At 46.7% G+C, this 16,041-nt stretch overlaps 1 protein-coding gene across 2 annotated transcripts; it reads right to left on the bottom strand.

The window, feature by feature from the left end:
• Positions 1–1,053: 1,053 nt before the first annotated feature.
• Positions 1,054–15,715, bottom strand: haus7 (HAUS augmin-like complex, subunit 7). 2 transcript variants are annotated; one of them, XM_036947845.1, is made up of 9 exons: positions 15,452–15,715; positions 14,906–15,021; positions 13,594–13,661; positions 13,273–13,334; positions 12,211–12,404; positions 11,086–11,200; positions 8,095–8,307; positions 7,786–7,942; positions 1,054–1,601 (listed from the first exon to the last, which is right to left on the bottom strand). In XM_036947845.1, exons 1-9 carry the CDS (start codon positions 15,506–15,508, stop codon positions 1,510–1,512), a joined length of 1,074 nt encoding a protein of 357 aa, XP_036803740.1. In that variant the 5' UTR covers positions 15,509–15,715; the 3' UTR covers positions 1,054–1,509. The 2 variants fall into 2 exon arrangements, with proteins under 2 accessions (XP_036803740.1, XP_036803741.1); XM_036947846.1 differs by having other exon boundaries at positions 7,831–7,942; positions 15,452–15,684.
• Positions 15,716–16,041: the final 326 nt, after the last annotated feature.

Here is a 16,041-nt window from a genome sequence, read left to right as displayed (position 1 = left end):
TACCACATGTGGATTCTAATCAAGTTGTAGAAACATCTCAATGATATCAATGGAAACAGGATACACATGAGCTTTAAATAAATTTGCTAACTTCCTTAAAACCTGTTTTTGCTTCATCATCACAGGGTATTGAGTTGATTTGGGGTGGCATGTAGCCTAGTGGTTAGTGTTGGACTAGTAACCGAAAGGTTGCTCGATTGAAGCCCTGAGCTGACAAGGTACAAATCTGTCGTTCTGCCCCTGAACAGGCAGTTAACCCACTGTTCCTAGGCCGTCATTGAAAATAAGAATTTGTTCTTAACTGACTGGCCTAGTAATTTTTTTTATTTTTTATGAGATTTTAAAAAAACAAACCATTTTAATCCATTTTAGAATAAGGCTGTAATGTAACAAAACGTGTAAAAAAGTCAAGGGGTCTGAATACTTTCCAAAATGCACTGTATATACACTTCATTTCCAAACTGGTACCGGTCTTGTGAGCATCCTAGAGAATAACAGTACGTGTTGGTGAGTCTCACCTTGCCATAGAGGTTAGTGTGTAGGCCAAACTGTTCCATTTCCTGGGCTGAACTTCTAGTGTGAGTGGGATGGGTGTGGCTTCGTGACTATGACCACTTGAACAGCCACTCACCGAGTTGACAGCGCCAATGCAGTCACACCTCCGACATATCATATGTGGGGCTGCAGGGTAGCCTAGTGGTTAGAGTGTAGAGGAGGTAGGGTAGCCTAGTGGTTAGAGTGTAGAGGAGGTAGGGTAGCCTAGTGTTTAGCGTGTAGAGGAGGTAGGGTAGCCTAGTGGTTAGAGTGTAGAGGAGGTAGGGTAGCCTAGTGGTTAGAGTGTAGAGGAGGTAGGGTAGTCTAGTGGTTAGAGCGTTGGACTAGTAACTGGAAGGTTGCAAGTTGAAACACCCGAGCTGACATGGTACAAATCTGTCGTTCTGCCCCTGAACAGGCAGTTAACCCACTGTTCCTAGGCCGTCATTGAAAATAAGAATTTGTTCTTAACTGACTTGCCTAGTTAAATAAAGGTAAAATAAAATAAGCATAAATGGGACTTCAGAAACTAGTAACCTTTATTTATCCAGGTTAGTCTCATTGAGATAAAATATTTTTTTCAAGAGACCCGGTGCAACCAAGAGAGAAACAATGTTGTCTGCAATTCTGGTGTTGAGAAAGCAAAACATATTTGATGTATCGGTGGTGAATGTCCCAAATGGGACCCTATATAGTGCACTCATTAAAACATTTACAAAAACAGTGATTTCAAGTGTATTGAAACATTTTTAAAAACAAAGATGAGAACATGGAAAGCCAAGCTAGATAATGATGTGCCTACTGCCCTAGTCACAGTTACACAGTTAGCACTGATACTAGAACAACCTTAGCATTGAAATGCAGGAAAGTTAACACTGCATGTGGTGATCATGGAGAGTTAGCAGTAGCAAGCTAATAGTTGTCTGTAGAGTTTAGGGTAAGGTTAGCGGTAGCCTGCTAGCTTCAGTCTGGAGTTCAGGGTTCGGTTAGCGGTAGCTTGCTATCCGTTCCGTGGTGAAGAGAAAGGAACTCTGTGTATCTCTTGGTAAGGTGCTCCAACTGGGTGGCTGTAACACAAAATCACACAGTCAACTTCAATAGCAACATACAGTTGAAGTCGGAAGTTTACATACACTTATGTTGGCGTCATTAAAACTCGTTTTTCAACCACTCCACAAATTTCTTGTTAACAAACTATGGTTTTGGCAAGTCGGTTAGGACATCTACTTTGTGCATGACAAGTAATTTTTCCAACAATTGTTCACAGACAGATTATTTCACTTATAATTCACTGTATCACAATTCCAGTGGGTCAGAAGTTTACATACACTAAGTTGACTGTGCCTTTAAACAGCCTGGAAAATTCCAGAAAATGTCATGGCTTTAGAAGCTTCTGATAGGCTAATTGACATAATTTGAGTCAATTAGAGGTGTACCTGTGGATGTATTTCAAGGCCTACCTTCAAACTCAGTGCCTCTTTGCTTGACATCATGGGAAAATCAAAAGAAATCAGCCAAGACCAACACAAGTCTGGTTCATCCTTGGGAGCAATTTCCAAACACCTGAAGGTACCACGTTCATCTGTACAAACAATAGTACGCAGGTATAAACACCATGGGACCACGCAGCCGTCATACCGCTCAGGAAGGAGACGCTTTCTGTCTCCTAGAGATGAATGTACTTTGGTGCGAAAAGTGCAAATCAATCCCAGAACAACAGCAAAGGAACTTGTGAAGACGCTGGAGGAAACAGGTCCAAAAGTATCTATATCCACAGTAAAACGAGTCCTATATCGACATAACCTGAAAGGCCGCTCAGCAAGGAAGAAGCCACTGCTCTAAAACCGCCATAAAATAGTCAAAACTACAGTTTGCAACTGCACAAGGGGACAAAGATTGTACTTTTTGGAGAAATGTCCTCTGGTCTGATGAAACAAAAATATAACTGTTTGGACATAATGACCATCGTTATGTTTGTAGGAAAAAGGGGAGGCTTGCAAGCCGAAGAACACCATCCCAACTGTGAAGCACGGGGGTGGCAGCATCATGTTGTGGGGGTGCTTTGCTGCAGGAGGGACTGGTGCACTTCACAAAATAGATGGCTTCATGAGGGAGGAAAATTGTGGATATATTGAAGCAACATCTCAAGACATCAGTCAGGAAGTTAAAGCTCGGTCGCAAATGAGTCTTCCAAATGTACAATGACCCCAAGCATATTTGCAACAAAGTCATTGTATTGGGGTGGCCATCACAAAGCCCTGACCTCAATCCCATAGAAAATATGTGGCAGACCTGAAAAAGTGTGTGTGAGCGAGCAGGCCTACAAACCTGACTCAGTTACATCAGCTCTGTCAGGAGGAATGGGCCAAAATTCACCCAACTTATTGTTGAAAGCTTGTGGAAGGCTACCCAAAACGTTTGACCCAAGTTAAACAATTTAAAAGGCAATGATACCAAATACTAACTGAGTGTATGTAAACTTCTGACCCACTGGGAATGTGATGAAAGAAATAAAAGCTGAAATATATAATTCTCTCTAATATTATTCTGACATTTCACATTCTTAAAATAAAGTGGTGATCCTAACTGACCTAAGACAGTGAATTTTAATTAGGATTAAATGTCAGGATTTGTGAAAAACTGAGTTTAAATGTAGTTGGCTAAGGTGTATGTAAACTTTCAACAATACAGTACCAGTCAAAAGTTTGGACACCTACTCATTCAAGGGTTTTTCTTTATCATGACTATGTTCTACATTGTAGAATAATAGTGAAGACATCAAAACTATGAAATAACACATGTGCAACTAAATAGCTACCCTTTGCCTTGACATCTTTGCACTCTTGGCATTCTGTCAACCAGCTTCATGAGGTAGTCACCTGGAATGCATTTCAATAAACAGGTGTGCCTTGTTAAAAGTTAATTTGTGGAATTTCTTTCCTTCTTAATGCATTTAAGCCAATCAGTTGTGTTGTGACAAGGTAGGGGTGGTATACAGAATATATCCCTATTTGGTAAAAGACCCAAGCCCATATTATGGCAAGAACATCTGAAATAAGCAAAGAGAAACAGCAGTCCACATCATGGCATAGTTCTTTGTAAGTGGCTAAGTGTGCCTTGAGATTCAAAATAAATCCCTGAGTGTCACCAGCAAACACCTCTACACACCTCCACTCTTTTGGTTACTACATGATTCCATATGTCATTTCCTAGTTTTGACGTCTTCACTATTATTCTACAATGTAGAAAACAGCGAAAATAAAGAAAAAAAACCTTGAATGAGTAGGTGTGTCAAAACTTTTGACTGGCACTGTGTGTGTATAATATATGTATGGCAGAGGGTGTGTTTGTGAAGGCGAGGGTCTGTGTGTATATACTCACAGAGGGTGTGTTTGTGAAGGCGAGGGTCTGTGTGTATATACTCACAGAGGGTGTGTTTGTGAAGGCGAGGGTCTGTGTGTATATACTCACAGAGGGTGTGTTTGTGAAGGTGAGGGTCTGTGTGTATATACTCACAGAGGGTGTGCTTGTGAAGGTGAGGGTCTGTGTGTATATACTCACAGAGGGTGTGCTTGTGAAGGTGAGGGTCTGTGTGTATATACTCACAGAAGGTGTGTTTGTGAAGGTGAGGGTCTGTGTGTATATACTCACAGAGGGTGTGTTTGTGAAGGCGAGGGTCTGTGTGTATATACTCACAGAAGGTGTGTTTGTGAAGGCGAGGGTCTGTGTGTATATACTCACAGAAGGTGTGTTTGTGAAGGCGAGGGTCTGTGTGTATATACTCACAGAGGGTGTGTTTGTGAAGGCGAGGGTCTGTGTGTATATACTCACAGAGGGTGTGTTTGTGAAGGTGAGGGTCTGTGTGTATATACTCACAGAGGGTGTGCTTGTGAAGGTGAGGGTCTGTGTGTATATACTCACAGAGGGTGTGCTTGTGAAGGTGAGGGTCTGTGTGTATATACTCACAGAAGGTGTGTTTGTGAAGGTGAGGGTCTGTGTGTATATACTCACAGAGGGTGTGCTTGTGAAGGCGAGGGTCTGTGTGTATATACTCACAGAAGGTGTGTTTGTGAAGGTGAGGGTCTGTGTGTATATACTCACAGAGGGTGTGCTTGTGAAGGCGAGGGTCTGTGTGTATATACTCACAGAAGGTGTGTTTGTGAAGGCGAGGGTCTGTGTGTATATAATCACAGAGGGTGTGCTTGTGAAGGCGAGGGTCTGTGTGTATATACTCACAGAGGGTGTGTTTGTGAAGGCGAGGGCCTGTGTGTATATACTCACAGAAAGTGTGTTTGTGAGGGCGAGGGTCTGTGTGTATATAATCACAGAGGGTGTGTTTGTGAAGGCGAGGGTCTGTGTGTATATACTCACAGAGGGTGTGTTTGTGAAGGCGAGGGTCTGTGTGTATATAATCACAGAGGGTGTGTTTGTGAAGGCGAGGGTCTGTGTGTATATACTCACAGAGGGTGTGTTTGTGAAGGCGAGGGTCTGTGTGTATATACTCACAGAGGGTGTGTTTGTGAAGGTGAGGGTCTGTGTGTATATACTCACAGAAGGTGTGTTTGTGAAGGCGAGGGTCTGTGTGTATATACTCACAGAAGGTGTGTTTGTGAAGGCGAGGGTCTGTGTGTATATACTCACAGAAAGTGTGTTTGTGAAGGTGAGGGTCTGTGTGTATATACTCACAGAGGGTGTGTTTGTGAAGGTGAGGGTCTGTGTGTATATACTCACAGAAGGTGTGCTTGTGAAGGTGAGGGTCTGTGTGTATATACTCACAGAAGGTGTGCTTGTGAAGGTGAGGGTCTGTGTGTATATACTCACAGAAGGTGTGCTTGTGAAGGTGAGGGTCTGTGTGTATATACTCACAGAGGGTGTGCTTGTGAAGGTGAGGGTCTGTGTGTATATACTCACAGAGGGTGTGCTTGTGAAGGTGAGAGTCTGTGTGTATATACTCACAGAGGGTGTGCTTGTGAAGGTGAGAGTCTGTGTGTATATACTCACAGAGGGTGTGTTTGTGAAGGCGAGGGTCTGTGTGTATATACTCACAGAGGGTGTGCTTGTGAAGGTGAGGGTCTGTGTGTATATACTCACAGAAAGTGTGTTTGTGAAGGCGAGGGTCTGTGTGTATATACTCACAGAAGGTGTGTTTGTGAAGGCGAGGGTCTGTGTGTATATACTCACAGAAGGTGTGTTTGTGAAGGCGAGGGTCTGTGTGTATATACTCACAGAGGGTGTGCTTGTGAAGGCGAGGGTCTGTGTGTATATACTCACAGAGGGTGTGTTTGTGAAGGTGAGGGTCTGTGTGTATATACTCACAGAGGGTGTGCTTGTGAAGGTGAGGGTCTGTGTGTATATACTCACAGAGGGTGTGCTTGTGAAGGTGAGGGTCTGTGTGTATATACTCACAGAAGGTGTGTTTGTGAAGGTGAGGGTCTGTGTGTATATACTCACAGAGGGTGTGTTTGTGAAGGCGAGGGTCTGTGTGTATATACTCACAGAAGGTGTGTTTGTGAAGGCGAGGGTCTGTGTGTATATACTCACAGAAGGTGTGTTTGTGAAGGTGAGGGTCTGTGTGTATATACTCACAGAGGGTGTGTTTGTGAAGGCGAGGGTCTGTGTGTATATACTCACAGAAGGTGTGTTTGTGAAGGCGAGGGTCTGTGTGTATATACTCACAGAAGGTGTGTTTGTGAAGGCGAGGGTCTGTGTGTATATACTCACAGAGGGTGTGTTTGTGAAGGCGAGGGTCTGTGTGTATATACTCACAGAGGGTGTGTTTGTGAAGGTGAGGGTCTGTGTGTATATACTCACAGAGGGTGTGCTTGTGAAGGTGAGGGTCTGTGTGTATATACTCACAGAGGGTGTGCTTGTGAAGGTGAGGGTCTGTGTGTATATACTCACAGAAGGTGTGTTTGTGAAGGTGAGGGTCTGTGTGTATATACTCACAGAGGGTGTGCTTGTGAAGGCGAGGGTCTGTGTGTATATACTCACAGAAGGTGTGTTTGTGAAGGTGAGGGTCTGTGTGTATATACTCACAGAGGGTGTGCTTGTGAAGGCGAGGGTCTGTGTGTATATACTCACAGAAGGTGTGTTTGTGAAGGCGAGGGTCTGTGTGTATATAATCACAGAGGGTGTGCTTGTGAAGGCGAGGGTCTGTGTGTATATACTCACAGAGGGTGTGTTTGTGAAGGTGAGGGCCTGTGTGTATATACTCACAGAAAGTGTGTTTGTGAAGGCGAGGGTCTGTGTGTATATAATCACAGAGGGTGTGTTTGTGAAGGCGAGGGTCTGTGTGTATATACTCACAGAGGGTGTGTTTGTGAAGGCGAGGGTCTGTGTGTATATAATCACAGAGGGTGTGTTTGTGAAGGCGAGGGTCTGTGTGTATATACTCACAGAGGGTGTGTTTGTGAAGGCGAGGGTCTGTGTGTATATACTCACAGAGGGTGTGTTTGTGAAGGTGAGGGTCTGTGTGTATATACTCACAGAAGGTGTGTTTGTGAAGGCGAGGGTCTGTGTGTATATACTCACAGAAGGTGTGTTTGTGAAGGCGAGGGTCTGTGTGTATATACTCACAGAAAGTGTGTTTGTGAAGGTGAGGGTCTGTGTGTATATACTCACAGAGGGTGTGTTTGTGAAGGTGAGGGTCTGTGTGTATATACTCACAGAAGGTGTGCTTGTGAAGGTGAGGGTCTGTGTGTATATACTCACAGAAGGTGTGCTTGTGAAGGTGAGGGTCTGTGTGTATATACTCACAGAAGGTGTGCTTGTGAAGGTGAGGGTCTGTGTGTATATACTCACAGAGGGTGTGCTTGTGAAGGTGAGGGTCTGTGTGTATATACTCACAGAGGGTGTGCTTGTGAAGGTGAGAGTCTGTGTGTATATACTCACAGAGGGTGTGCTTGTGAAGGTGAGAGTCTGTGTGTATATACTCACAGAGGGTGTGTTTGTGAAGGCGAGGGTCTGTGTGTATATACTCACAGAGGGTGTGCTTGTGAAGGTGAGGGTCTGTGTGTATATACTCACAGAAAGTGTGTTTGTGAAGGCGAGGGTCTGTGTGTATATACTCACAGAAGGTGTGTTTGTGAAGGCGAGGGTCTGTGTGTATATACTCACAGAGGGTGTGTTTGTGAAGGCGAGGGTCTGTGTGTATATACTCACAGAAGGTGTGTTTGTGAAGGCGAGGGTCTGTGTGTATATACTCACAGAGGGTGTGCTTGTGAAGGCGAGGGTCTGTGTGTATATACTCACAGAGGGTGTGTTTGTGAAGGCGAGGGTCTGTGTGTATATACTCACAGAGGGTGTGCTTGTGTCCGTGACTCCAGTAGCAAGGGTCCGAGTGTACCTCATTCACCGTGTCAGACAGACATACAGACACCTCTGATACCTGCCGCAGGACCTCTAGCTCCTAGAGAGACATTTTATAGTATTTTAATTACTTAGCATGGATTGCAACAAACAGAGGGATGCTTTCTATAATAATTAACACACAAAGAGAGAGAGATGCTATGAAAACACAGTCAGCCCTCAGAGGAACACAGAGACGATGTGTGTGTGTACCGTGTTGCAGGCGGTGAGCAGCCTATGGACAGTGCTGAAGATGTGTGTGTGTGATCTGAGGCTGGGAGGGTCTCTGCTGCAGTAGGATCTGAAGTCCGTGTCGTACACACGGCTGAACACACTCATCATCTGGGCCAGATCAGACACAGCTACGCGTAACGCGCACACAGAGAACCGGCTAGGACTGGCCTCCTCACCACGCAGGAACACACACTGGGAGAGACAATTCAAAAGTGTTTTACAAGTTATATTTATAGTTTAGAAGAGGTCTGATACAGAGCAACAAGAGGTACAGGAAGTATTCACCCCCTTGACATTGTCCACATTTTGTTGTGTTACAGCCTGAACTTAAAATGGATTACATTGATGTGTCACTGATCTACACACAATACAACATAATGTCAAAGTGGAATTGTTTTTTGAAATTTGTACAAATTAATAAAAAATGAAAAGCTGAAATGTCTTGAGTCAATAAGTATTCAAGCCCTTAGGTATGGAAAGCCTGTAACTGTAACCTGTAACTATACTGAACAAAACTATAAATACAACGTGAAATGTTGGTCCCATGTTTCATGATCTGAGATAAAAGAACACAGAAATTTTCCACACGCACAAAAAGTTTATTCCCCTCACAAATTTGTTTACATCCCTGTTAGTGAACATTTCTCCTTAGATTATCTTGGCTATCGATCGGACAGGTGTGGCATATCAAGAAGCTGACTAAACAGCATGATCATTACACAGTTGCACCTTGTGCTGGGGGAAAAAAATAAAAGGACACTATAAAATGTGCAGTTGTCACACAACACAATGCCACAGATGTCTCAAGCCTTGAGGGAGCGTAGAATTGGCATGCTGGATGAATGTCCACCAGAGCTGTTACAGTAGAATTTTATGTTAATTTCTCTACCATAAGCCGCCTCCAACGTTGTTTTAGAGAATTTGGCAGTACGTCCAACCGGCCTCACAACTGCAGACCACACCAGCCTAGGACCTTCACATCCGGTTTCTTCATCTGCGTGATCGTCTGAGACCAGCCACCCGGACAGCTGATGAAACTGTGGGTTTGTACAACCAAAGAACTTCTGCACAAACGGTCAGAAATCTGCGTGCTCGTCGTCCTCACCAGGGTCTTGACCTGACTGCAGTTCGGTGTCGTAACTGACTTCAGTGAACAAATGCTCACCTTCGACGGCCACTGGCACGCTGGAGAAGTGTGCTCTTCACAGATGAATCCCTGTTTCAACTGTACCGGGCTGATATTAGACAGCGTCGTGTGGGCGAGTGGCTTGCTGATGTCATCGTTGTGAACAGAGTGCCCCATGGTGGTGGTGGGGTTATGGAATGGGCAGGCATAAGCTACGGACAATGAACACAATTGCATTTTAAAATCGACGACAATTTGAATGCACAGAGAAAACGCGACGAGATCCTGGGGCCCCATTCATCCGCCACCATCCCCTCGTGTTTCAGCGTGGTAATACACGACCCCGTGTTGCAAGGATCTGTAATTCCTGGAAGCTGAAAACGTCCCAATTTCTCCATGGCTGCATACTCATCGTGTTTGGGATGCTCTGGATCGACGTGTATGACAGCGTGTTCCAGTACCCGCCAATATCCAGCTACTTTACACAGCCCTTGAAGAGGAGTGGAACATTCCACAGGCAACAGCCTGATCAACTATGTGAAGAAGAGGTGTCATAATGCATAAGGCAATTGGTGGTCACACCAGATACTGACTGGTTTTCTGATCCACACCCCTACCTTTTTGTTAAGGTATCTGTGACCAACAGATGCATATCTGTATTCCCAGTCATGTAACATCCATAGATTAGGGCCTAATGAATCTATTCCAATTGACTGATTTCCTTATTTGAACTGTAACTCAGTAAAATCTTTTAAATTGCTGCATGTTTCAGGAGTAAAAGTTTGCTTAACAAGTCACATAATAAGTTACATGGACTCACTGTGTGCAATAATAGTGTTTAACATGATTTTTGAATGACTACCTCATCTCTGTACCCCACATATACAGATAATTGTAAGGTTCCTCAGTCGAGCAGTGAATTCCAAACACAGATTCAACCACAAAGACCAGGGAGATTTTCCATTGCCTTGCAAAGGGCTGCTATTGGTAGATGGGTGAAAATAAAGTAGCAGACATTGAATATCCCTTTGAGCATGGTGAAGTTATTATTTACACTTTGGATGGTGTATCAATACACCCAGTCACTACAAAGATACAGACGTCCTTCCTAGCTCAGTTGCTGGAGAGGAAGGAAACCGCTCAGGGATTTCGCCATGAGGCCAATAGGGACTTTAAAAGAGTTTAATAGCTGTGATAGAACTGAGGATGGATCAACAACTTTGCAGTTACAGTGGGGCAAAAAAGTATTTAGTCAGCCAGTGCAAGTTCTCCCACTTAAAAAGATGAGGCCTGTAATTTTCATCATAGGTACACTTCAACTATGACAGACAAAATGAGAAAAAAAATCCAGAAAATCACATTGAAGGTTATCATTACAAGGGGAGGGGGGACAAAGCATTAGACTCAGTACTGTTATCATTACAAGGGGAGACAAAGCATTAGACTCAGTACTGTTATCATTACAAGGGGAGACAAAGCATTAGACTCAGTACTGTAATCATTACAAGGGGAGGGGGACAAAGCATTAGACTCAGTACTGTTATCATTACAAGGGGAGGGGGGACAGAGCATTAGACTCAGTACTGTTATCATTACAAGGGGAGGGGGGACAGAGCATTAGACTCAGTACTGTTATCATTACAAGGGGAGACAAAGCATTAGACTCAGTACTGTTATCATTACAAGGGGAGGGGGACAAAGCATTAGAAACAGGTGCCAATTTAGACACCTATCCTCTTCAGGTACATTTCTTCTCATCCTTATCAAGGGTGCCAATAATTTGGGAGGTGACGTATTTCATTACAACTTCTCTCCTGGATTACACCACAGACCCCCCCCCTCACCTGGTCATGCAGCTGTTCCAGGGCGGCGAGAGTGGACTCCAGCAGGGCTGTGACACCAGCAACCTCCTCGCCCCTCGGCCTGCTGGGTAGTGACCTCTGACCCTTCCTGGCACCCCTGGAGAGAGGTCAAGTGAGTTTAGTTCTGGGCCGGAAACTAAAACCTGGCCGAGGGGCAAGGGTTGAGTGTGTACCTGATGTAAGTGGGCCAGGGGGTTGGTGTGGGGGTGATGTCAGAGGGCCAGGGGGTTGGTGTGGGGGTGATGTCAGAGGGCCAGGGGGTTGGTGTGGGGGTGATGTCAGAGGGCCAGGGGGTTGGTGTGGGGGTGATGTCAGAGGGCCAGGGGGTTGGTGTGGGGGTGATGTCAGAGGGCCAGGGGGTTGGTGTGGGGGTGATGTCAGAGGGCCAGGGGGTTGGTGTGGGGGTGATGTCAGAGGGCCAGGGGGTTGGTGTGGGGGTGATGTCAGAGGGCCAGGGGGTTGGTGTGGGGGTGATGTCAGAGGGCCAGGGGGTTGGTGTGGGGGTGATGTCAGAGGGCCTGGGGGTGATGTCAGAGAGCCAGGGGGTGATGTCAGAAGGCCAGGGGGTGATGTCAGAGGGCCAGGGGGTGATGTCAGAGGGCCAGGGGTGATGTCAGAGGGCCAGGGGGTTGGTGTGGGGGTGATGTCAGAGGGCCAGGGTTTGGTGTGGGGGTAATGTCAGAGGGCCAGGGGGTTGGTGTGGGGGTGATGTCAGAGGGCCAGGGGGTTGGTGTGGGGGTGATGTCAGAGGGCCAGGGGGTGATGTCAGAGGGCCAGGGGGTTGGTGTGGGGGTGATGTCAGAGGGCCAGGGGGTTGGTGTGGGGGTGATGTCAGAGGGCCAGGGTTTGGTGTGGGGGTAATGTCAGAGGGCCAGGGGGTTGGTGTGGGGGTGATGTCAGAGGGCCAGGGGGTGATGTCAGAGGGCCAGGGGGTGATGTCAGAGGGCCAGGGGGTTGGTGTGGGGGTGATGTCAGAGGGCCAGGGGGGTGTGGGGGTGATGTCAGAGGGCCAGGGGGTTGGTGTGGGGGTGATGTCAGAGGGCGATGTCAGAGGGCCAGGGGGTTGGTGTGGGGGTGATGTCAGAGGGCCAGGGGGTGAGTGTGTACCTGATGTCAGAGGGCCAGGGGTTGAGAGTAGGGGTGAGAGCATGTGTCAGGTGAGGCAGAGCTTCAGGACAGAAGAGTTCCTTCAGTAGGCCCTCTCCACCGGCCCTGCTGTCCTCACTGCTGTCCACGGAGTCAGGCACTAAAGTAAGCAGCTGCTCCAGGAACCACAGCTGGCGCAGGGGGCAGGCCCGGCCCTGAGGAGGCATACAGCCGGTTACAATATATAGCAGGATAATATACCGCTGAATGTTATACACACCTTTATTTAACTAGGCAAGTCAGTTAAGAACAAACGGCCTAGGAACAGTGGGTTAACTGCCTTGCTCAGGGGAACGGTGGGTTAACTGCCTTGTTCAGAGGAACAGTGGGTTAACTGCCTTGCTCAGGGGAACAGTGGGTTAACTGCCTTGCTCAGGGGAACAGTGGGTTAACTGCCTTGCTCAGGGGAACAGTGGGTTAACTGCCTTGTTCAGGGGAACAGTGGGTTAACTGCCTTGTTCAGGGGAACAGTGGGTTAACTGCCTTGTTCAGGGGAACAGTGGGTTAACTGCCCTGTTCAGGGGAACGGTGGGTTAACTGCCTTGTTCAGGGGAACGGTGGGTTAACTGCCTTGTTCAGGGGAACGGTGGGTTAACTGCCTTGTTCAGGGGAACGGTGGGTTAACTGCCTTGTTCAGGGGAACGTGGGTTAACTGCCTTGTTCAGGGGAACGGTGGGTTAACTCTAACCACTAGGCTACCCTGCCACCTCTACACTCTAACCACTAGGCTACCCTGCCGCCCCTACACTCTAACCACTAGGCTACCCTGCCGCCCCTACACTCTAACCACTAGGCTACCCTGCCGCCCCTACACTCTAACCACTAGGCTACCCTGCCACCTCTACACTCTAACCACTAGGCTACCCTGCCACCTCTACACTCTAACCACTAGGCTACCCTGCCGCCCATGAACCGCAAGATGGAAACATTGCTGTTGGCCTCAAAATAACATTCAAAGTAAAGCATCACAATTTAAAATTCACATCCCTCTCTCCTTTCTTTCCCTTCCTCCCTCCTTCATACCGTGATCAGGTCCAGGTCGTCTGTTCTACACAGCATCATCTCCTGGCCAAACACTGCCAGCTCTAGGTGAGAGAGAGAGAGACATTGATTAATTTTTTTTGTTTTTTTGAGAGAGGCAGATTAGGTTACAATAAATATTGATGTTTACCGGTATGTAAGCAGAAGCAGTCAAGATGACAGTGAACATCTCCTTATTGTACAGCATACCATCTGGTGGACATGATGTACAGGACACACTTTCTCACACGGCCCACTAACGCCTTCTGACATATCAACATTAGCTGGAAATCAATAGGAATTTACCCAGGCATGTATATTTACCTTGGCTGAGGGAGATTGGGTCTTTAGATCTGAGTGAGGGCAGTTTCTTACTGAGAGATGGACAGATGCTGCAGAGAGAGAGACAGAGAGATCAGCCCACTTTAAACATGAACACTCACTTGGTCCACCGGGAGAAAGTATATCAGTTTGGCGCCGGCGTCCACTCACACCGCCCCGGCCGGCGTCCACTCACACCGCCCCGGCCGGCGTCCACTCACACCGCCCCGGCCGGCGTCCACTCACACCGCCCCGGCCGGCGTCCACTCACACCGCCCCGGCCGGCGTCCACTCACACCGCCCCGGCCGGCGTCCACTCACACCGCCCCGGCCGGCGTCCACTCACACCGCCCCGGCCGGCGTCCACTCACACCGCCCCGCCAGCGTCCACTCACACCGCCCTGGAACAGCTGCACAAACAGCTGAGGGTGTAGTACCTCCTATCTATTGATCCATGCCAGTATCAGTGCAGTACTGAGTGTGTTACCTGCTACAGATCCATGCCAGATTCAGCGCAGTACTGAGTGTGTTACCTGCTACAGATCCATGCCAGATTCAGCGCAGTACTGAGTGTGTTACCTGCTACAGATCCATGCCAGATTCAGCGCAGTACTGAGTGTGTTACCTGCTACAGATCCATGCCAGTATCAGTGCAGTACTGAGTGTGTTACCTGCTACAGATCCATGCCAGATTCAGCGCAGTACTGAGTGTGTTACCTGCTACAGATCCATGCCAGATTCAGCGCAGTACTGAGTGTGTTACCTGCTACAGATCCATGCCAGATTCAGCGCAGTACTGAGTGTGTTACCTGCTACAGATCCATGCCAGTATCAGTGCAGTACTGAGTGTGTTACCTGCTACAGATCCATGCCAGATTCAGCGCAGTACTGAGTGTGTTACCTGCTACAGATCCATGCCAGATTCAGCGCAGTACTGAGTGTGTTACCTGCTACAGATCCATGCCAGATTCAGCGCAGTACTGAGTGTGTTACCTGCTACAGATCCATGCCAGATTCAGCGCAGTACTGAGTGTGTTACCTGCTACAGATCCATGCCAGTATCAGTGCAGTACTGAGTGTGTTACCTGCTACAGATCCATGCCAGATTCAGCGCAGTACTGAGTGTGTTACCTGCTACAGATCCATGCCAGATTCAGCGCAGTACTGAGTGTGTTACCTGCTACAGATCCATGCCAGATTCAGCGCAGTACTGAGTGTGTTACCTGCTACAGATCCATGCCAGATTCAGCGCAGTACTGAGTGTGTTACCTGCTACAGATCCATGCCAGTATCAGTGCAGTACTGAGTGTGTTACCTGCTACAGATCCATGCCAGTATGTCGGTGCGGTGTTGCGATGGAGTACACAGTAGTTCCTGCATACTGTCAGCCTCACGCAGATATAGACCTTCCACCAGGGAACATGACAGGGTCTGTGGTACACACACACACAATATATATATATATATATATATATATATATATATATATATATATATATATATATATATATATATATATATATATATATAGAGAGAGAGAGAGAGAGAGAGAGAGCGAGAGACAATCTACCTCACTCACATGACAAAAACATGCGAAGTAGCTTGTTAGCTAACTTACACTACTAACGCTAGGTTTTACCTCTCTCTACACGGTCGTATCATTGGCTTGCTACAAACGTTGGCATTTGTTTAGAGCCATTAGTTAACGTTAGGCAGTTAGCTAGTTAGCTAGCTAGCTGGTCATCATTGTCCTTCACGAGGAAAAATGCCATTCAACTTTGCTACGGTTTGGCTAACAGTATAACGGTTAATTTTTCAATTATAGCAGAAGTGATTGCCGTATGTTAACTTGAGTATTTACCTGTAGAGTAGCGTAGACATGTTGGGACAGTCGGTGTTCTTTCGAAGTAGCCGCCATTTTCCTGCTGGGAGAGTCAGAGCGGAAGTGACGTAGGTTAACGCGGTAGGTCAGTAGTTACCATAGCCACAAAGTCATCATTTTGGCTAAATCCCGCCAGTTTCTACAATTTATCTTCTTAAAAATTTGATTTTAAACCTAAACCTAACCCTACCCTTAAACTTAATTTTAAACACACTGTTAACCGTATGCCTAACCGTAACCTTAAATTAAGACCAAAAAGCCAATTGATGTTTACGATACAGCTAAATGTGACTTTGTAGCAGTGGTAACTAGTGACAAGCAGTTATCTCAGCATAGGGATAGTGCTGCCACCTGCTGTTATGGGAGAAGGTACTGCATGTGGACCTTATCCACAGAATTAGGAATTGGAATACTAGAATTAAGTACTAAACCAGAGGGGTTTGTGGTATATGGCCAATATATCACGGCTAAGGGCTACTCTTATGCACGATGCATCGCGTCGTGTCTCGACATAGCCCTTAGCCGTGGTATATTGGCCACATACCACAAACCCCCGAGGTGCCTTATTG

Source organism: Oncorhynchus mykiss, chromosome 16, assembly GCF_013265735.2.
Source record: "Oncorhynchus mykiss isolate Arlee chromosome 16, USDA_OmykA_1.1, whole genome shotgun sequence".
Classification (NCBI taxonomy): Eukaryota; Metazoa; Chordata; class Actinopteri; order Salmoniformes; family Salmonidae; genus Oncorhynchus; species Oncorhynchus mykiss.
Note: the sequence above shows the minus strand (reverse complement) of the source record. Positions and strands in the feature narration are given on the sequence as shown.

Coding starts and splice junctions, on each gene's coding strand:
- haus7 (XM_036947845.1), bottom strand. CDS start 15,508: ATGGCGGCTACTTCGAAAGAACACCGACTGTCCCAACATGTCTACGCT. Junction 13,335..13,593: donor CCCAATCTCCCTCAGCCAAG/GTAAATATACAT, acceptor TCTCTCACCTAG/AGCTGGCAGTGTTTGGCCAG. Junction 12,405..13,272: donor ACGACCTGGACCTGATCACG/GTATGAAGGAGG, acceptor ATGCCTCCTCAG/GGCCGGGCCTGCCCCCTGCG.